We start from the raw sequence: 23,425 nt of genomic DNA, 5'->3' as shown, positions 1-23,425 counted from the left end.
TATTAGTAAATGTCAAAATGAAAATGAACTAAGATTAATAAATACTTAAGTATTGTGCATTCTTAGTCCATGTTAAATAATGTAACGTTAGTTAACTTATATTAACGAATGAAACCTTATTGTAGTGTTACCAAAATATCTGTAAAACTGTTGGTGTCAGATTCCAAACAGTGTGTTCAGATGAAACTTCAGTTTACTTTCGCTTATATTCATAGTAACGTTAACATCCCCACTGCGGTAAAAATGTTAAGAACTGCCATTTTAATTAAGTAATACAGAGATACGCTTTAATTATTTTCTTTCACTGAAGTGCACCTGCTCTAAAGCAGATTACGTTACATTCAAGAACACAAGACGTGCCAAAGACAATGAATCAAGAAGCTGCACTTATTTGGCAGCTTCTCTTATGTAACGTTATCTATAACGCTTTTCTGTTTCGGACTCGGAGTTCCCCACAGCAGTGTTAAAACAAAATAATTGTTTAATTTCAGAGTGTAACTTACACGGGTGTAAGTTAATGGAGCAATGACATGGTGGTCAGTGTAGTTCGATTCACAAATAAATGACTCTTTTGAAAGGTTAGTGAATCAAATCAGAAAGAGTTGCCTTAATAGAGAAATACGGCGCTGAAAGCGCAACGTTAACTTACTACGATAATCACTCGTTGAAAAAGACGAATTGACTGACTAAATTTTAGCAAACAAAATGGAATATAACTCAATATCATTTAATTAGCTAACATTACAGTGCACTGGATACATCACAGCAGTTTTTGTAATAAAAAAAATACACAATCATCCTAAAAAGAGACGTAGGCCTATGCCTATAGGCCTTCTCATCAACACTCCCTCCGGAACCGAAGGGTATTCTGATGTTACAGACACAATTATCATCGCAAACATCTATTAAAACAAACTATTTTTTATCTTTACAGTTAAAACATCAAACAACACTAGAACAATAAATGAATTAAATTACTTACTCGTTTTCTTCAGCTGAATGATTCCTCTCGAAATCGTCGGTCTGCGTCTGCATGATCCCCTCAGGATTTAAATTAACCGCCAAAACCTTTTTTCAGGCGGCTGAGTTCCTTAATTCTAGTAGTGGCCCGCTTGTGACAAAACGAACTCGGGCTGATGGTAAATACACTGAGTATGGACCTGACACTAGTACAACTGCTTTCAGCCGATACTGGCCCATACAGAAAAAGCCGTCAGTCAGCCAGATGTGTTATGCACAGTCGGCTCGGATCTGGCCCATTATCTGTTCACCGATGCCGACAGTGAGCCGACAGTAACGTATTTCGGCCGGAATTGGCCCAACTGTGCTTGCTATCTGGGGTTACTGGTAAATGCATTTACCTAACACACTGTAGCCCAATGTCAAAACGTTTTATGTAATTATATTATTAGTATAATAATATATATTACCCACGGCAATGGATCTTGCCCACCCCTAATAATAGATCCATTCCCACTGAGTAGCTGACGGATGTATTCCATCAAAATGGCTGACACGCGGCTAGGGGTCACGTGACTGGGAGATCCCAATAGTAGTAGTTCTCCATCACTACAAAATATAAGACAAAACGTTTAAGTCTCTTCATGGTGGACTGGCTCCCTGGAAGTATGGTGTTCACATTGTAAAACTATAATATTAATGTCTACGATTTAAGCATTTGCAACCTTACTATATTATTCACCTGAATTATGAGTTTTATCAACTAATATTTACAGTATTGAATCAAAACCAAGAACTCTACTCACTCCTGTTATTTTACATTTGACGAACACGACTGAAAGTTCATACATTTATACATATATAATGTCCCGGGGACAGAAACGTCACTCATTCAGTGGAATGGCTCTTGTATATTTCAGGAAACAGTATAAAAGGCCAGAGTCTGGAAATAGTATATTTTGCATATGATGTTTCCCCTCATAGTTACTCAGATCTGGCATTTACTGAGATCGAACCCCACACTGCATTGGACCCGGTTGCTTTATATTCAGCATTAAAATGGAAATTGTCTCGTTTACAGGAAGTGATGTGGCTCTTAAAAGAGCCGTTGGGTTTAGACGCGCGTGCACAGCAGCGGCGGGTTTAAGCGCGCTCTCCGCGGATGCGGCGCGCCAGCTGGATGTCCTTGGGCATGATGGTGACTCTCTTGGCGTGGATGGCGCACAGGTTGGTGTCCTCAAACAGACCCACCAGATAAGCCTCGCTGGCCTCCTGCAGGGCCATGACCGCGGAGCTCTGGAAGCGCAGGTCCGTCTTGAAGTCCTGGGCGATTTCTCTCACCAGCCGCTGGAAAGACAGTTTGCGGATCAGCAGCTCGGTGGACTTCTGATAGCGGCGGATCTCCCGCAGAGCCACGGTCCCGGGCCGGTACCGATGAGGCTTCTTGACACCGCCGGTGGCGGGCGCGCTCTTCCGCGCTGCTTTAGTCGCGAGCTGCTTCCGCGGGGCTTTGCCGCCGGTGGATTTACGAGCGGTCTGCTTAGTTCTTGCCATCGCTGCAGTTTCTCCCCTCTCGGTCCTGCTCCAGCTAGAAATGCTACGTTCTGGTACACGCCTGCTTTTATAGCATTGGACCGTCACGTGCTCACAGTGTCACGATGATGCAGAGTGTTGTGATTGGCTAGTGTGTGACGTATGCTTATGACTGCTAATCAATGACTGCGCGTTTCCTCTTTTCAAACAAGCGGTTTCCCGCTCAACACGCTTTTGTTCAGTTACTACTTTGTTCTTCAATCAGTGTAACAAACCCATAGGCTTTATTCTCACATTGCTGGATTTATTTGTTCTGAAACACGGGCCTTAATTCCCAGATATTTGATGTGTTTTTGAGTAAAGGGAAACATCTGTTAATGTTTAATGTTCAGTTATGATTGACATTTGAAAGAGTTTCTGATATGTTGAAGTTTTGATCGTTTTATTGAGCAGAAGATTAGGGTTTATGGTTATGAATAACTGCATATATTAATACTCTGAAACATGTTGCTTTGTTCATTGAGCAATAACTTTGCTAAATTGATAGTCCAGTACAAGTTTGTTTCTGTGCAAAAATATTTTAATGATATAATATAACTACTTCACATACTTTTGAGACTCAACCTAAAATAAAATAAAAAGCTTATTTCACTAAAAACATTAAATTAATTTAGAAAAAAAAAATCATAGATTAAATAATTTAGGGAATTTTACATGATTTATTCAGGATTCCATAAAAACTTCATAAAGAAATATGACTAATATTGGTAGCATTTTTTTAAGTAAATATCACAAAACATTATTTACAGTGTATACAACAAACATCTAATGCTCATGTGTCCCTTATAACAATTTAATAACTACAACTGTAATATTTATGATAATTCTCACATCTTTATGGGGCGGATATTAAAAATAGACTAATTGTTTGTCTGTGGTCTCTTTTTTTATCTTTATAAAAACTGTTTTCAATTAAGATGTTTAACTAAAAACACTATTTTATTGTGTTAGTCTTTAACATGTCAGTGATCAGCAATAAAGGCCTTAATTTTTAATCATCTTCCATATTTTCCCCATAAGAAGAGTTGAGATGAGTGTGTCGGGTTAAAGACTGTAACCGGTTTGAAGGGAGACATTGCCTTAATATGATATTTTTAATTTAGTCTCTCTCTCATATATTGCCCTTCTCTCTGTTCATCTTTTCTTCATGAACAATAAAGTAGGGGTGGAGCCGAACCCGAATACGGTATTCGGAAAGGCACAAATAACGTGTTTTTTACGAATACTTATTTCGAACAAATACTTTAGAAAATATTTGTATTCGGGAACAAGAAAAACTTTATATCAAAAAGCTGCGTTTCCTCACGAGACCGCAGTGCGCGAGTGAGTGAGTGACAAGAGGTGACTGACACAGGCTGCTCCACACAGCAACAGAGAGGGCTCGGCTGAGCGTTTTTATTATGTTTTTGTTTTTATTACATGGCTTGGTTGAATTCTAATGTAGAATGCGGTCTGTTATTTCCATGGTTATTTCTTAATAACAGACCACTGCTAAGTATAACACACCGTTGCCACGAAAAACAGAGCGTTGCCATGGATTCTAAACGTAGAGACGGAACGGACTATTTTTTTTAGCGGAAGCAATACAATAGTTTTAAAATCAATAAACTCCTTTTTAAATCAATATTTTGAGTCAAATTATTGATTTATTTGGTAGGTAGCCATGTAGTAAAAGGGATAATGTATAGCGAGGTGGTTGTTATAGCGAATACAAACCCTTCAGGCTGATTCAAGACCCCTCCGCTTCGCGTCAGGCTCATAATCAACCGCCTCGCTATACATTATCCCTTACTTATTCTGTCTGTTCAGCGTCCTCCAACAAGGACGGGTGGTGGTGGGATTCATAATGTTCACAATGGTATTTTATTAGTTGTTGGTTTAACCATGGATGAGGTAATGGCTGTTATGTTATTTTCTTTTCAATGACGTTCCTTGGTAGGCTATATGTTCATTGCTGGATTTATATAATTAAAGAATACTTACACTATAACGTAAATTAGAAGTGTAACGCAAAAAAACTAGATTTTTACGCCTATTTTGGATTTTACTCGAATACAAATACAAATACTTTTTCCCCCTCAACAAATACAAATACAGATACAAATACCGGCTGCTTTGCACACCCCTACAATAAAGTCTTTCTGCTGAAGTGATCAGACGCTCCTCAGTGTTTCAGTGACACATTACATCAAATATTATATTCACAACTAAACTATGAGTTGGCATGATTATATCGTTACTTAAACCATGACCATTTTATTCAAATGATTCATAAATGAAGTGAGAAACAAAAGCTGAACCCCTGAAACAATGGTAAATCTGCAGATGTGTGTCTGGGTCGGAGCTCTTGTAAAAGACAATATAATAAACCTAAATATATGAATAGAAACTTTGATACTTTACTTACCATCTTCTGCACTGCTAAAGGAGCCTGAATGATGTCATTTCCATTAAATCACAAATGGGCATCTTATTAATTAATGATTTAGTCTAAATTATTATGCCTGGTTTTCAGACTGAGGGACATCACTTTATAATATATTAAATATATTTAATTTGAGAAATACATTTTCACAAGTTAATAAATTCTTAGAATATCGCCCCTTTTTTTAAACAATTAGAAATAAGACATTATGAAAAAGAGATCGTGGGGGGGAGCTTAACAGATCATTAATTATTGTCCTCAACCAAACGATATTATGCATTAGTTTGAACAGAAAAGCTCTTTCCGATGAAGTGTGTGGCTCTTAAAAGAGCCGTTGGTCGCCAGAGAGCCAGACTGAGCGCTTATTTGCCCTTGGCGGGCTTCTCGGTCTTCTTGGGCAGCAGCACGGCCTGGATGTTGGGCAACACGCCGCCCTGAGCGATGGTCACTCCGCCCAGAAGCTTGTTCAGCTCCTCGTCATTGCGCACCGCCAGCTGCAGGTGCCGGGGGATGATGCGGGTCTTCTTGTTGTCCCGAGCGGCGTTTCCAGCCAACTCCAGGATCTCCGCGGTCAGATACTCGAGCACAGCCGCCAGATACACAGGAGCTCCGGCACCGACGCGCTCGGCGTAGTTGCCTTTGCGGAGGAGCCTGTGCACACGGCCGACGGGGAACTGCAGCCCTGCCCTGGACGAGCGAGTCTTGGCCTTCGCTCGGGCTTTGCCGCCGGTTTTGCCTCTGCCGCTCATTTTAACACTCAAGATCAACAACCTTCACCGACGAAGTGAACAGAATGAATAATAGCGCGTCCACACACTGTCTTTAAACGAGAGAGCCAGTCGCCCATTGGCTTAGAGTCTGAGAAGATTTCAACCAATCACTGAACTTCCCTCCGAAGCCCAACCCCCCTTCATTATGCAGAGAGAAGAGATGAAACCACTTAAATATTTGTACAAAATTGTAAAAAGTAATCAAAATCACATTATACGCTGTTACCAAAACGTGCTTCACCTTTCACACACTATATTCTGCGCACATTAACGTCTGATACTGTACAGAATAATATTGGAGTTAAATCACTGCTTATTGTTGTTTGTATTGTCACAATTCTGTTGTGCATATATTTTCTGTACTGTTATAAATCTTATTTGAACCGTGATCACTGTCTGAACCCTCATAACCTTTTTGGCCATTTTACCTGTAATCAATTTATTTTGACTAAGTTTAGATATAAAGTGTGTTAAGTATTGACTAACATACTCTAACACTGAGCAATACATATTTATTAATCTTTGTTAATGTTAGTTAATAAAAATACAGCTGTTGTTTGTTCATGTTTTTCACAGTGCATCAACTGATGTTAACAAATACAACCTTTGATTTTAATAATGTATTAGCAAATGTTGAAATTAATATTAACTAAGATTAATAAATGCTGTAGAAGAATAGTTCATTATTAGTTCATGTTAACTAATGAGCCTTATATTAAAGTATTTCGTTCAGATTGCACGAGACCAAGTGGCCTAACTTCATCTTGGCTGTTTGCTTTAATAACACACGAGTTTTGCTCTTTACTCAGAGTCAGTGGGTGGCTCTTAAAAGAGCCGTTGAGAAACAAAGAGGTTTTTATCTCTTCTTGGGAGCTGCCCTTTTCGGCTTGGCGGCTTTAGGCGTTGTCGCCTTCGGTTTCGCAGCCTTGGCCTTCTTCGGGCTCTTGGCTGCTTTCTTAGCGACCGCGGGCTTCTTCGCCTTCTTGGGGCTCTTCGTCGCCTTCTTAGCGGGCTTGGCTGCGGGTTTCTTGGCCTTCTTCGGCGATTTCTTAGCGGCTGCGGGCTTCTTTGCCGCGGCGCTCTTGGGCTTCTTGGCGGCAGCGGGTTTCTTGGCCGCGGGCTTCTTCGCTTTAACAGCCGCGGGCTTCTTCTTGCTCTCGGCTTGCTGCTTGTTGAGCTTGAAGGAGCCCGAGGCGCCGGTTCCTTTGACCTGCACCAGGGTGCCTTTAGTCACCAGGCTCTTGATGGCGACCTTGACGCGGGAGTTGTTCTTCTCCACGTCGTAGCCGCTGGCAGCGAGCGCTTTCTTCAGCGCGGCGAGGGACACGCCGCTCCTCTCCTTGGACGCGGACACCGCTTTGACGATCAGCTCGCCGACGGCTGGACCTGCTTTCTTGGCTTTCGCAGCGGACTTCTTCTTGGGCGCTTTGGCCGGGGAGGCAGCGGCCGGTGCGGGGGCGGTTTCTGCCATCTCTCTCTGTCTCTCTCTGATCGGATGATAATAGACTTTCACACACGGTCTGCTTTCAGCGATCAATGAGCGGCGCTGCGATCTTAAACAACACATGAGAACCTCGTAGACTCAACCTGCCCGCTCGGTGTCTGTGCGCGTGCACGAGCCGCGGACTCTTGTGTTTTCTTCTCTAACATTTGGGCCAAAACTGGAGCGATAAAATAGTTTGTCTCGGCCAAAACAAAGTGAACACCAAGCAGAGGTTCTGGGCTTTCATTAGAGACTAAAATACACGAAGAGGAAATGTTTATTTTGCCTCCGTCAGATCAAATCCAAGGCGAGCATCAGCCGCGGGGAAAAGCCAAGGGTAAATGTGATGGATAGTTTAAATGTAAAAGTGTGTAAAAGTCTGAAGGCGTCCTCTGTGTGTTCAGCAAACAGTCTGAAAGAGACTTTAATGAAATCAGCATCAGTGGGGGTCGTGAGGCTTTGGTACAGATGTTGTTTTGGACCGCTTGAAGCACAGGAACATCCTCCAGAGTCTGTCTGTGACTCTCATCTATGCCATTATAATCCTAATCATCATCAATATATACGTCTGATCACACACAATTAATGTTTTACTTGTTTTCATAAGCGGATGTACATCATATCACGTCAATAATAAATGTAAATCGTCATTTGTTTCTCAGTTTTCGGCTTGTGAATGATGATTGTGTTAAAGCTCATCTGAATGAGTTTCTCATTTAAAATAATTTTTCCTCACTATTTCTTATTTCCCTCCTTGTTCTAGCTTGTGTTTTTCTGGACAATGTTTGAAACTTTGCATTGAATATCTTATCATTGCCTCTTTAAGACTGTATTCTTCCATAAGTATCTGGATAACATCATCTGCTAGATGAATTAATGTAAATAATAAAGCACAGGTCACTCGTTGTAATTTTGTTATGTTTTGATTAAACCAATATTAAAAACTAATTCATACAGTATATGTTTGATATATTTGCACAGATGTTGGAGTTTTGGTCAGACTATATTTAGTTTTTTTGACCCAGGAATATATTTTTCTTACTCTTGTTCTTGTGGAAAGAAATGGGTCTCTCATGACACACATTAATTCTATAAATCATCATTATCCTCAAGTTTCACTATATTAGTGAGGATATTATTTGATTCACATGTGAAACCAAACATACTCCATCTCTCTTTAACTCTGAACCAAAACTGAGAAACTTCTCAACCTAAAACAACATATTTGAACATCAATGTTCTTAATATAATTTTGCTCTTGAAACTGATTGTACAACGATAGAGTTATTTTATTCATAAATTAACAGTATCAGTGTTTCCAGCTTTGTTTGGTTGGTTGGACTGAGACTTTGACAACATAAGTGACACAAGGTTTTAAAGGAGTAGTTCATTTTAAAATGAAAATTAGCCCATGATTTACTCACCCTCAAGCCACCTTATGTATATGATTTTTTTCTTTTCTTTATTCTTTATTCTTCTTACAGACAAATACAATCGGAGTTATATTTAAAAAATGTCCTGGCTAAAAGTGCATCTATCTATCCATGATAAAAGTGCATCTATCCATCATAAATGTGCATCTATCCATCATAAAAGTGCATCTATCCATGATAAAAGTGCATCTATCCATCATAAATGTGCATCTATCCATCATAAAAGTGCATCTATCCATGATAAAAGTGCATCTATCCATGATAAAAGTGCATCTATCCATCATAAAAGTGCATCTATCCATGATAAAAGTGCATCTATCCGTCATAAAAAGTGCATCTATCCGTCATAAAAGTGCATCTATCCGTCATAAAAGTGCATCTATCCATGATAAAAGTGCATCTATCCATCATAAAAGTGCATCTATCCATGATAAAAGTGCATCTATCCATCATAAAAGTGCATCTATCCATGATAAAAGTGCATCTATCCGTCATAAAAAGTGCATCTATCCGTCATAAAAGTGCATCTATCCGTCATAAAAGTGCATCTATCCATGATAAAAGTGCATCTATCCGTCATAAAAGTGCATCTATCCATGATAAAAGTGCATCTATCCGTCATAAAAAGTGCATCTATCCATCATAAAAGTGCATCTATCCATGATAAAAGTGCATCTAATGTTGTGGTTTTCAATCTTTCTGAAAAATAACTTCGCAGAGATCTTTGATGCCAGAAATAATTAGACTTTATTTTCGAACGCCGTTTCGTTCCATAGAACGGCGCTCTAACGCTCTGGCTCTCCGGCCCACTGGCCCTCTGGCCTTCCAGTGCGCTCCCGAGTATATTTTGGTTCAGAGTTATATACATAAATCTTCTTCCAAAGAAGGTAACACACCCTATAGATAGTTTTGGGTAAAGGTCTTTTACCATGTGACTTCTCGGAATAGAATTTTCTGCAGCAAACAACATTCCATTCAAGGTCTTTCACATACACAGAGGAAATCCAAAGTCACAGACAGAAGAAATAATTGTGTCCAAATATATAGCAAAATTACTTGTTTTCTAAATAATAAAATCTTCAACACTATCCATCATAAAAGTGCATCTATCCATGTTAAAAGTGCATCTGTCCATCATAAAAGTGCATCTATCCATCATAAAAGTGCATCTATCCATGATAAAAGTGCATCTATCCATCATAAAAGTGCATCTATCCATGATAAAAGTGCATCTATCCATCATAAAAGTGCGACTATCCATCATAAAAGTGCATCTATCCATCATAAAAGTGCATCTATCCATGATAAAAGTGCATCTGTCCATCATAAAAGTGCATCTATCCATGATAAAATGCATCTATCCATCATAAAAGAACATCTATCCGTCATAAAAGTGCATCTATCCATGATAAAAGTGCATCTATCCGTCATAAAAGTGCATTTGTCCATCATAAAAGTGCATCTATCCAAGATAAAAGTGCATCTATCCATGATAAAAGTGCATCTATCCATCATAAAAGTGCATCTATCCGTCATAAAAGTGCATTTGTCCATCATAAAAGTGCATCTATCCAAGATAAAAGTGCATCTATCCATGATAAAAGTGCATCTATCCATCATAAAAGTGCATCTATCCATCATAAAAGTGCATCTGTCCATCATAAAAGTGCATCTATCCAAGATAAAAGTGCATCTATCCATCATAAAAGTGCATCTATCCATCATAAAAGTGCATCTATCCGTCATAAAAGTGCATTTGTCCGTCATAAAAGTGCATCTATCCATCATAAAAGAACATCTATCCGTCATAAAAGTGCATCTATCCATCATAAAAGTGCATCTATCCGTCATAAAAGTGCATTTGTCCATCATAAAAGTGCATCTATCCAAGATAAAAGTGAATCTATCCATGATAAAAGTGCATCTATCCATCATAAAAGTGCATCTATCCATCATAAAAGTGCATCTGTCCATCATAAAAGTGCATCTGTCCATGATAAAAGTGCTTCTATCCATGATAAAAGTGCATCTATCCATCATAAAAGTGCATCTGTCCATGATAAAAGTGCATCTATCCATCATAAAAGTGCATCTATCCATGATAAAATGCATCTATCCATCATAAAAGTGCATCTATCCATCATAAAAGTGCATCTATCCATGATAAAAGTGCATCTATCCATCATAAAAGTGCATCTATCCATCATAAAAGTGCATCTATCCATCATAAAAGTGCATCTATCCATCATAAAGTGCATCTATCATGATAAAAGTGCATCTATCCATCATAAAAGTGCATCTATCCATCATAAAAGTGCATCTATCCATCATAAAAGTGCATCTATCCATCATAAAGTGCATCTATCATGATAAAAGTGCATCTATCCATCATAAAAGTGCATCTGTCCATCATAAAAGTGCATCTATCCATCATAAAAGTGCATCTGTCCATCATAAAAGTGCATCTGTCCATCATAAAAGTGCATCTGTCCATCATAAAAGTGCATCTATCCATCATAAAAGTGCATCTATCCATGATAAAATGCATCTATCCATCATAAAAGTGCATCTATCATGATAAAAGTGCATCTATCCATCATAAAGTGCATCTATCATGATAAAAGTGCATCTATCCATCATAAAAGTGCATCTGTCCATCATAAAAGTGCATCTATCCATCATAAAAGTGCATCTATCCATCATAAAAGTGCATCTATCCATGATAAAAGTGCATCTATCCATCATAAATGTGCATCTATCCATCATAAAAGTGCATCTATCCATGATAAAAGTGCATCTATCCATGATAAAAGTGCATCTATCCATCATAAAAGTGCTTCTATCCATGATAAAAGTGCATCTATCCATCATAAAAAGTGCATCTATCCGTCATAAAAGTGCATCTATCCATGATAAAAGTGCATCTATCCATGATAAAAGTGCATCTATCCGTCATAAAAAGTGCATCTATCCATCATAAAAGTGCATCTATCCATGATAAAATGCATCTATCCATCATAAAAGTGCATCTATCCATGATAAAATGCATCTATCCATCATAAAAGTGCATCCATCATGATAAAAGTGCATCTATCCATCATAAAAGTGCATCTGTCCATCATAAAAGTGCATCTATCCATCATAAAAGTGCATCTATCCATGATAAAATGCATCTATCCATCATAAAAGTGCATCTATCCATGATAAAAGTGCATCTATCCATCATAAAAGTGCATCTATCATGATAAAAGTGCATCTATCCATCATAAAAGTGCATCTATCCATGATAAAAGTGCATCTATCCATCATAAAAGTGCATCTATCATGATAAAAGTTCATCTATCCATCATAAAAGTGCATCTATCCATGATAAAAGTGCATCTATCCATGATAAAATGCATATATCCATCATAAAAGTGCATCTATCCATCATAAAAGTGCATCTATCCATCATAAAAGTGCATCTATCCATGATAAAATGCATCTATCCATCATAAAAGTGCATCTATCCATGATAAAAATGCATCTATCCATCATAAAAATGCATCTATCCATCATAAAAGTGCATCTATCATGATAAAAGTGCATCTATCCATCATAAAAGTGCATCTATCCATGATAAAAGTGCATCTATCCATAATAAAAGTGCATCTATCCATGATAAAAGTGCATCTATCCATCATAAAAGTGCATCTATCCATCATAAAAGTGCATCTATCATGATAAAAGTGCATCTATCCATCATAAAAGTGCATCTATCCATGATAAAAGTGCATCTATCCATCCTAAAAGTGCATCTATCATGATAAAAGTGCATCTATCCATGATAAAAGTGCATCTATCCATGATAAAAGTGCATCTATCCATGATAAAAGTGCATCTATCCATCATAAAAGTGCATCTATCCATGATAAAAGTGCATCTATCCATCATAAAAGTGCATCTATCATGATAAAAGTGCATCTATCCATGATAAAAGTGCATCTATCCATCATAAAAGTGCATCTATCCATGATAAAAGTGCATCTATCCATCATAAAAGTGCATCTATCATGATAAAAGTGCATCTATCCATGATAAAAGTGCATCTATCCATCATAAAAGTGCATCTATCCGTCATAAAAGTGCATCTATCCGTCATAAAAGTGCATCTATCCATCATAAAAGTGCATCTATCATGATAAAAGTGCATCTATCCATCATAAAAGTGCATCTATCCATGATAAAAGTGCATCTATCCATGATAAAAGTGCATCTATCCATGATAAAAGTGCATCTATCCATCATAAAAATGCATCTATCCATCATAAAAGTGCATCTATCATGATAAAAGTGCATCTATCCATCATAAAAGTGCATCTATCCATGATAAAAGTGCATCTATCCGTCATAAAAGTGCATCTATCCGTCATAAAAGTGCATCTATCCATGATAAAAGTGCATCTATCCATCATAAAAGTGCATCTATCAATGATAAAAGTGCATCTATCCATCATAAAAGTGCATCTATCCATGATAAAAGTGCATCTATCCGTCATAAAAAGTGCATCTATCCGTCATAAAAGTGCATCTATCCGTCATAAAAGTGCATCTATCCATGATAAAAGTGCATCTATCCGTCATAAAAGTGCATCTATCCATGATAAAAGTGCATCTATCCGTCATAAAAAGTGCATCTATCCATCATAAAAGTGCATCTATCCATGATAAAAGTGCATCTATCCATGATAAAATGCATCTATCCATCATAAAAGTGCATCTATCCATGATAAAATGCATCTATCCATCATATAAGTGCATCTATCCATCATAAAAGTGCATCTAATGTTGTGGTTTTCAATCTTTCTGAAAAATAACTTCGCAGAGATCTTTGATGCCAGAAATAATTAGACTTTATTTTCGAACGCCGTTTCGTTCCATAGAACGGCGCTCTAACGCTCTGGCTCTCCGGCCCACTGGCCCTCTGGCCTTCCAGTGCGCTCCCGAGTATATTTTGGTTCAGAGTTATATACATAAATCTTCTTCCAAAGAAGGTAACACACCCTATAGATAGTTTTGGGTAAAGGTCTTTTACCATGTGACTTCTCGGAATAGAATTTTCTGCAGCAAACAACATTCCATTCAAGGTCTTTCACATACACAGAGGAAATCCAAAGTCACAGACAGAAGAAATAATTGTGTCCAAATATATAGCAAAATTACTTGTTTTCTAAATAATAAAATCTTCAACACTATCCATCATAAAAGTGCATCTATCCATGTTAAAAGTGCATCTGTCCATCATAAAAGTGCATCTATCCATCATAAAAGTGCATCTATCCATGATAAAAGTGCATCTATCCATCATAAAAGTGCATCTATCCATGATAAAAGTGCATCTATCCATCATAAAAGTGCGACTATCCATCATAAAAGTGCATCTATCCATCATAAAAGTGCATCTATCCATGATAAAAGTGCATCTGTCCATCATAAAAGTGCATCTATCCATGATAAAATGCATCTATCCATCATAAAAGAACATCTATCCGTCATAAAAGTGCATCTATCCATGATAAAAGTGCATCTATCCGTCATAAAAGTGCATTTGTCCATCATAAAAGTGCATCTATCCAAGATAAAAGTGCATCTATCCATGATAAAAGTGCATCTATCCATCATAAAAGTGCATCTATCCGTCATAAAAGTGCATTTGTCCATCATAAAAGTGCATCTATCCAAGATAAAAGTGCATCTATCCATGATAAAAGTGCATCTATCCATCATAAAAGTGCATCTATCCATCATAAAAGTGCATCTGTCCATCATAAAAGTGCATCTATCCAAGATAAAAGTGCATCTATCCATCATAAAAGTGCATCTATCCATCATAAAAGTGCATCTATCCGTCATAAAAGTGCATTTGTCCGTCATAAAAGTGCATCTATCCATCATAAAAGAACATCTATCCGTCATAAAAGTGCATCTATCCATCATAAAAGTGCATCTATCCGTCATAAAAGTGCATTTGTCCATCATAAAAGTGCATCTATCCAAGATAAAAGTGAATCTATCCATGATAAAAGTGCATCTATCCATCATAAAAGTGCATCTATCCATCATAAAAGTGCATCTGTCCATCATAAAAGTGCATCTGTCCATGATAAAAGTGCTTCTATCCATGATAAAAGTGCATCTATCCATCATAAAAGTGCATCTGTCCATGATAAAAGTGCATCTATCCATCATAAAAGTGCATCTATCCATGATAAAATGCATCTATCCATCATAAAAGTGCATCTATCCATCATAAAAGTGCATCTATCCATGATAAAAGTGCATCTATCCATCATAAAAGTGCATCTATCCATCATAAAAGTGCATCTATCCATCATAAAAGTGCATCTATCCATCATAAAGTGCATCTATCATGATAAAAGTGCATCTATCCATCATAAAAGTGCATCTATCCATCATAAAAGTGCATCTATCCATCATAAAAGTGCATCTATCCATCATAAAGTGCATCTATCATGATAAAAGTGCATCTATCCATCATAAAAGTGCATCTGTCCATCATAAAAGTGCATCTATCCATCATAAAAGTGCATCTGTCCATCATAAAAGTGCATCTGTCCATCATAAAAGTGCATCTGTCCATCATAAAAGTGCATCTATCCATCATAAAAGTGCATCTATCCATGATAAAATGCATCTATCCATCATAAAAGTGCATCTATCATGATAAAAGTGCATCTATCCATCATAAAGTGCATCTATCATGATAAAAGTGCATCTATCCATCATAAAAGTGCATCTGTCCATCATAAAAGTGCATCTATCCATCATAAAAGTGCATCTATCCATCATAAAAGTGCATCTATCCATGATAAAAGTGCATCTATCCATCATAAATGTGCATCTATCCATCATAAAAGTGCATCTATCCATGATAAAAGTGCATCTATCCATGATAAAAGTGCATCTATCCATCATAAAAGTGCTTCTATCCATGATAAAAGTGCATCTATCCATCATAAAAAGTGCATCTATCCGTCATAAAAGTGCATCTATCCATGATAAAAGTGCATCTATCCATGATAAAAGTGCATCTATCCGTCATAAAAAGTGCATCTATCCATCATAAAAGTGCATCTATCCATGATAAAAGTGCATCTATCCATGATAAAATGCATCTATCCATCATAAAAGTGCATCTATCCATGATAAAATGCATCTATCCATCATAAAAGTGCATCCATCATGATAAAAGTGCATCTATCCATCATAAAAGTGCATCTGTCCATCATAAAAGTGCATCTATCCATCATAAAAGTGCATCTATCCATGATAAAATGCATCTATCCATCATAAAAGTGCATCTATCCATGATAAAAGTGCATCTATCCATCATAAAAGTGCATCTATCATGATAAAAGTGCATCTATCCATCATAAAAGTGCATCTATCCATGATAAAAGTGCATCTATCCATCATAAAAGTGCATCTATCATGATAAAAGTTCATCTATCCATCATAAAAGTGCATCTATCCATGATAAAAGTGCATCTATCCATGATAAAATGCATATATCCATCATAAAAGTGCATCTATCCATCATAAAAGTGCATCTATCCATCATAAAAGTGCATCTATCCATGATAAAATGCATCTATCCATCATAAAAGTGCATCTATCCATGATAAAAATGCATCTATCCATCATAAAAATGCATCTATCCATCATAAAAGTGCATCTATCATGATAAAAGTGCATCTATCCATCATAAAAGTGCATCTATCCATGATAAAAGTGCATCTATCCATAATAAAAGTGCATCTATCCATGATAAAAGTGCATCTATCCATCATAAAAGTGCATCTATCCATCATAAAAGTGCATCTATCATGATAAAAGTGCATCTATCCATCATAAAAGTGCATCTATCCATGATAAAAGTGCATCTATCCATCCTAAAAGTGCATCTATCATGATAAAAGTGCATCTATCCATGATAAAAGTGCATCTATCCATGATAAAAGTGCATCTATCCATGATAAAAGTGCATCTATCCATGATAAAAGTGCATCTATCCATCATAAAAGTGCATCTATCCATGATAAAAGTGCATCTATCCATCATAAAAGTGCATCTATCATGATAAAAGTGCATCTATCCATGATAAAAGTGCATCTATCCATCATAAAAGTGCATCTATCCATGATAAAAGTGCATCTATCCATCATAAAAGTGCATCTATCATGATAAAAGTGCATCTATCCATGATAAAAGTGCATCTATCCATCATAAAAGTGCATCTATCCGTCATAAAAGTGCATCTATCCGTCATAAAAGTGCATCTATCCATCATAAAAGTGCATCTATCATGATAAAAGTGCATCTATCCATCATAAAAGTGCATCTATCCATGATAAAAGTGCATCTATCCATGATAAAAGTGCATCTATCCATGATAAAAGTGCATCTATCCATCATAAAAGTGCATCTATCCATCATAAAAATGCATCTATCCATCATAAAAGTGCATCTATCATGATAAAAGTGCATCTATCCATCATAAAAGTGCATCTATCCATGATAAAAGTGCATCTATCCATCATAAAAGTGCATCTATCCATCATAAAAGTGCATCTATCATGATAAAAGTGCATCTATCCATCATAAAAGTGCATCTATCCATGATAAAAGTGCATCTATCCATGATAAAAGTGCATCTATCCATCATAAAAGTGCATCTATCCATGATAAAAGTGCATCTATCCGTCATAAAAGTGCATCTATCCATCATAAAAGTGCATCTATCATGATAAAAGTGCATCTATCCATCATAAAAGTGCATCTATCCATCATAAAAGTGCATCTATCCATCATAAAAGTGCATCTATCCATCACAAAAGTGCATCTATCCATGATAAAAGTGCATCTATCCGTCATAAAAGTGCATCTATCCATCATAAAAGTGCATCTATCATGATAAAAGTGCATCTATCCATCATAAAAGTGCATCTATCCATGATAAAAGTGCATCTATCCATGATAAAAGTGCATCTATCATGATAAAAGTGCATCTATCCATCATAAAAGTGCATCTATCCATCATAAAAGTGCATCTATCCGTCATAAAAGTGCATCTATCCATCATAAAAGTGCATCTATCCATCATAAAAGTGCATCTATCCGTCATAAAAGTGCATCTGTCCATCATAAAAGTGCATCTGTCCATCATAAAAGTGCATCTATCCATGATAAAAGTGCATCTATCCATCATAAAAGTGCATCTATCCATGATAAAAGTGCATCTATCCATCATAAAAGTGCATCTATCATGATAAAAGTGCATCTATCCATGATAAAAGTGCATCTATCCATCATAAAAGTGCATCTATCCGTCATAAAAGTGCATCTATCCGTCATAAAAGTGCATCTATCCATCATAAAAGTGCATCTATCATGATAAAAGTGCATCTATCCATCATAAAAGTGCATCTATCCATGATAAAAGTGCATCTATCCATCATAAAAGTGCATCTATCCATCATAAAAGTGCATCTATCATGATAAAAGTGCATCTATCCATCATAAAAGTGCATCTATCCATGATAAAAGTGCATCTATCCATGATAAAAGTGCATCTATCCATCATAAAAGTGCATCTATCCATGATAAAAGTGCATCTATCCGTCATAAAAGTGCATCTATCCATCATAAAAGTGCATCTATCATGATAAAAGTGCATCTATCCATCATAAAAGTGCATCTATCCATCATAAAAGTGCATCTATCCATCATAAAAGTGCATCTATCATGATAAAAGTGCATCTATCCATCATAAAAGTGCATCTATCCATCACAAAAGTGCATCTATCCATGATAAAAGTGCATCTATCCGTCATAAAAGTGCATCTATCCATCATAAAAGTGCATCTATCATGATAAAAGTGCATCTATCCATCATAAAAGTGCATCTATCCATGATAAAAGTGCATCTATCCATGATAAAAGTGCATCTATCATGATAAAAGTGCATCTATCCATCATAAAAGTGCATCTATCCGTCATAAAAGTGCATCTATCCATCATAAAAGTGCATCTATCCATCATAAAAGTGCATCTATCCGTCATAAAAGTGCATCTGTCCATCATAAAAGTGCATCTGTCCATCATAAAAGTGCATCTATCCATCATAAAAGTGCATCTATCCATGATAAAATGCATATATCCATCATAAAAGTGCATCTATCCATCATAAAAGTGCATCTATCCATCATAAAAGTGCATCTATCCATCATAAAAGTGCATCTATCCATCATAAAAGTGCATCTATCCATCATAAAAGTGCATCTATCCGTCATAAAAGTGCATCTATCCATCATAAAAGTGCATCTATCCATGATAAAAGTGCATCTATCCATAATAAAAGTGCATCTATCCATGATAAAAGTGCATCTATCCATCATAAAAGTGCATCTATCCATCATAAAAGTGCATCTATCATGATAAAAGTGCATCTATCCATCATAAAAGTGCATCTATCCATGATAAAAGTGCATCTATCCATCCTAAAAGTGCATCTATCATGATAAAAGTGCATCTATCCATGATAAAAGTGCATCTATCCATGATAAAAGTGCATCTATCCATGATAAAAGTGCATCTATCCATGATAAAAGTGCATCTATCCATCATAAAAGTGCATCTATCCATGATAAAAGTGCATCTATCCATCATAAAAGTGCATCTATCATGATAAAAGTGCATCTATCCATGATAAAAGTGCATCTATCCATCATAAAAGTGCATCTATCCATGATAAAAGTGCATCTATCCATCATAAAAGTGCATCTATCATGATAAAAGTGCATCTATCCATGATAAAAGTGCATCTATCCATCATAAAAGTGCATCTATCCGTCATAAAAGTGCATCTATCCGTCATAAAAGTGCATCTATCCATCATAAAAGTGCATCTATCATGATAAAAGTGCATCTATCCATCATAAAAGTGCATCTATCCATGATAAAAGTGCATCTATCCATGATAAAAGTGCATCTATCCATGATAAAAGTGCATCTATCCATCATAAAAGTGCATCTATCCATCATAAAAATGCATCTATCCATCATAAAAGTGCATCTATCATGATAAAAGTGCATCTATCCATCATAAAAGTGCATCTATCCATGATAAAAGTGCATCTATCCATCATAAAAGTGCATCTATCCATCATAAAAGTGCATCTATCATGATAAAAGTGCATCTATCCATCATAAAAGTGCATCTATCCATGATAAAAGTGCATCTATCCATGATAAAAGTGCATCTATCCATCATAAAAGTGCATCTATCCATGATAAAAGTGCATCTATCCGTCATAAAAGTGCATCTATCCATCATAAAAGTGCATCTATCATGATAAAAGTGCATCTATCCATCATAAAAGTGCATCTATCCATCATAAAAGTGCATCTATCCATCATAAAAGTGCATCTATCCATCACAAAAGTGCATCTATCCATGATAAAAGTGCATCTATCCGTCATAAAAGTGCATCTATCCATCATAAAAGTGCATCTATCATGATAAAAGTGCATCTATCCATCATAAAAGTGCATCTATCCATGATAAAAGTGCATCTATCCATGATAAAAGTGCATCTATCATGATAAAAGTGCATCTATCCATCATAAAAGTGCATCTATCCATCATAAAAGTGCATCTATCCGTCATAAAAGTGCATCTATCCATCATAAAAGTGCATCTATCCATCATAAAAGTGCATCTATCCGTCATAAAAGTGCATCTGTCCATCATAAAAGTGCATCTGTCCATCATAAAAGTGCATCTATCCATGATAAAAGTGCATCTATCCATCATAAAAGTGCATCTATCCATGATAAAAGTGCATCTATCCATCATAAAAGTGCATCTATCATGATAAAAGTGCATCTATCCATGATAAAAGTGCATCTATCCATCATAAAAGTGCATCTATCCGTCATAAAAGTGCATCTATCCGTCATAAAAGTGCATCTATCCATCATAAAAGTGCATCTATCATGATAAAAGTGCATCTATCCATCATAAAAGTGCATCTATCCATGATAAAAGTGCATCTATCCATCATAAAAGTGCATCTATCCATCATAAAAGTGCATCTATCATGATAAAAGTGCATCTATCCATCATAAAAGTGCATCTATCCATGATAAAAGTGCATCTATCCATGATAAAAGTGCATCTATCCATCATAAAAGTGCATCTATCCATGATAAAAGTGCATCTATCCGTCATAAAAGTGCATCTATCCATCATAAAAGTGCATCTATCATGATAAAAGTGCATCTATCCATCATAAAAGTGCATCTATCCATCATAAAAGTGCATCTATCCATCATAAAAGTGCATCTATCATGATAAAAGTGCATCTATCCATCATAAAAGTGCATCTATCCATCACAAAAGTGCATCTATCCATGATAAAAGTGCATCTATCCGTCATAAAAGTGCATCTATCCATCATAAAAGTGCATCTATCATGATAAAAGTGCATCTATCCATCATAAAAGTGCATCTATCCATGATAAAAGTGCATCTATCCATGATAAAAGTGCATCTATCATGATAAAAGTGCATCTATCCATCATAAAAGTGCATCTATCCGTCATAAAAGTGCATCTATCCATCATAAAAGTGCATCTATCCATCATAAAAGTGCATCTATCCGTCATAAAAGTGCATCTGTCCATCATAAAAGTGCATCTGTCCATCATAAAAGTGCATCTATCCATCATAAAAGTGCATCTATCCATGATAAAATGCATATATCCATCATAAAAGTGCATCTATCCATCATAAAAGTGCATCTATCCATCATAAAAGTGCATCTATCCATCATAAAAGTGCATCTATCCATCATAAAAGTGCATCTATCCATCATAAAAGTGCATCTATCCGTCATAAAAGTGCATCTATCCATCATAAAAGTGCATCTATCATGATAAAAGTGCATCTATCCATCATAAAAGTGCATCTATCCATCATAAAAGTGCATCTATCCGTCATAAAAGTGCATCTGTCCATCATAAAAGTGCATCTATCCATCATAAAAGTGCATCTATCCGTCATAAAAGTGCATCTGTCCATCATAAAAGTGCATCTGTCCATCATAAAAGTGCATCTATCCATCATAAAAGTGCATCTATCCATGATAAAATGCATATATCCATCATAAAAGTGCATCTATCCATCATAAAAGTGCATCTATCCATCATAAAAGTGCATCTATCCATCATAAAAGTGCATCTATCCATCATAAAAGTGCATCTACACTCAAAAAAGTGCATCTATCCATGATAAAAGTGCATCTATCCGTCATAAAAGTGCATCTATCCATCATAAAAGTGCATCTATCATGATAAAAGTGCATCTATCCATCATAAAAGTGCATCTATCCATCATAAAAGTGCATCTATCCATCATAAAAGTGCATCTATCCGTCATAAAAGTGCATCTATCCGTCATAAAAGTGCATCTGTCCATCATAAAAGTGCATCTATCCATCATAAAAGTGCATCTATCCATGATAAAAGTGCATCTATCCATCATAAAAGTGCATCTATCCATCATAAAAGTGCATCTATCCGTCATAAAAGTGCATCTGTCCATCATAAAAGTGCATCTATCCATCATAAAAGTGCATCTATCCATGATAAAAGTGCATCTGTCCATCATAAAAGTGCATCTATCCATCATAAAAGTGCATCTATCCGTCATAAAAGTGCATCTATCCATCATAAAAGTGCATCTGTCCATCATAAAAGTGCATCTGTCCATCATAAAAGTGCATCTGTCCATCATAAAAGTGCATCTGTCCATCATAAAAGTGCATCTATCCATCATAAAAGTGCATCTATCCATGATAAAATGCATATATCCATCATAAAAGTGCATCTATCCATCATAAAAGTGCATCTATCCATCATAAAAGTGCATCTATCCATCATAAAAGTGCATCTATCCATCATAAAAGTGCATCTATCCATTATAAAAGTGCATCTATCCATCATAAAAGTGCATCTATCCATCATAAAAGTGCATCTATCATTATAAAAGTGCATCTATCCATCATAAAAGTGCATCTGTCCATCATAAAAGTGCATTTATCCATCATAAAAGTGCATCTATCCATCATAAAAGTGCATCTATCATGATAAAAGTGCATCTATCCGTCATAAAAGTGCATCTATCCATCATAAAAGTGCATCTATCCATCATAAAAGTGCATCTATCCATCATAAAAGTGCATCTATCCATCATAAAAGTGCATCTATCCATGATAAAAGTGCATCTATCCATCATAAAAGTGCATCTATCCATCATAAAAGTGCATCTATCCATGATAAAAGTGCATCTATCCATGATAAAATGCATATATCCATCATAAAAGTGCATCTATCCATCATAAAAGTGCATCTATCCATCATAAAAGTGCATCTACACTCAAAAAAGTGCTCATGGGCATTCATTGGATGACCATAAATACTTTTTAGATCAATTAAAATAATATACATTTATAAGCAGATGTATTTTTGTTTTTTTGAAGAAATGTAACTTTCGACGGATAGACTACTGCTAAAATTGGGTGAGTAAGCTATTTATGACATTTATAACAATAACAATGTAATTTCTTACCCAGTCAGTTAAAATAAGTATGCTTTCCCCCTCTTTACGTGTACTTTGTTGGCGAAGCTGTAAGTTATT

The 23,425-nt window shown here is 36.2% G+C and overlaps 2 protein-coding genes and 1 pseudogene across 2 annotated transcripts; all 3 read right to left on the bottom strand.

Moving 5' to 3' along the window:
• Positions 1-2,036: 2,036 nt before the first annotated feature.
• Positions 2,037-2,521, bottom strand: LOC143714353 (histone H3-like). The gene has a single exon (XM_077205471.1). The coding sequence runs from the start codon at positions 2,512-2,514 to the stop codon at positions 2,104-2,106; it is 411 nt and encodes a 136-aa protein (XP_077061586.1). The 5' UTR covers positions 2,515-2,521; the 3' UTR covers positions 2,037-2,103.
• Positions 2,522-5,210: 2,689 nt separating this feature from the next.
• On the bottom strand, positions 5,211-5,757 carry LOC143714354 (histone H2A). Its single transcript, XM_077205472.1, has one exon. It carries the CDS (start codon positions 5,725-5,727, stop codon positions 5,341-5,343), a length of 387 nt encoding a protein of 128 aa, XP_077061587.1. The 5' UTR covers positions 5,728-5,757; the 3' UTR covers positions 5,211-5,340.
• Positions 5,758-6,512: 755 nt separating this feature from the next.
• Positions 6,513-7,267, bottom strand: LOC143714351 (histone H1 pseudogene; annotated as a pseudogene).
• Between the last annotated feature and the right edge of the window lie 16,158 nt (positions 7,268-23,425).

Source organism: Siphateles boraxobius, unplaced genomic scaffold (genome assembly GCF_051911475.1).
Source record: "Siphateles boraxobius isolate OS27281-9 unplaced genomic scaffold, OSU_SipBor_1 533, whole genome shotgun sequence".
Classification (NCBI taxonomy): Eukaryota; Metazoa; Chordata; class Actinopteri; order Cypriniformes; family Leuciscidae; genus Siphateles; species Siphateles boraxobius.
Note: the sequence above shows the minus strand (reverse complement) of the source record. Positions and strands in the feature narration are given on the sequence as shown.

Bases quoted from the DNA above. Each gene is read 5' to 3' on its own strand.
- LOC143714353 (XM_077205471.1), bottom strand. From the start codon at position 2,514: ATGGCAAGAACTAAGCAGACCGCTCGTAAATCCACCGGCGGCAAAGCC.
- LOC143714354 (XM_077205472.1), bottom strand. From the start codon at position 5,727: ATGAGCGGCAGAGGCAAAACCGGCGGCAAAGCCCGAGCGAAGGCCAAG.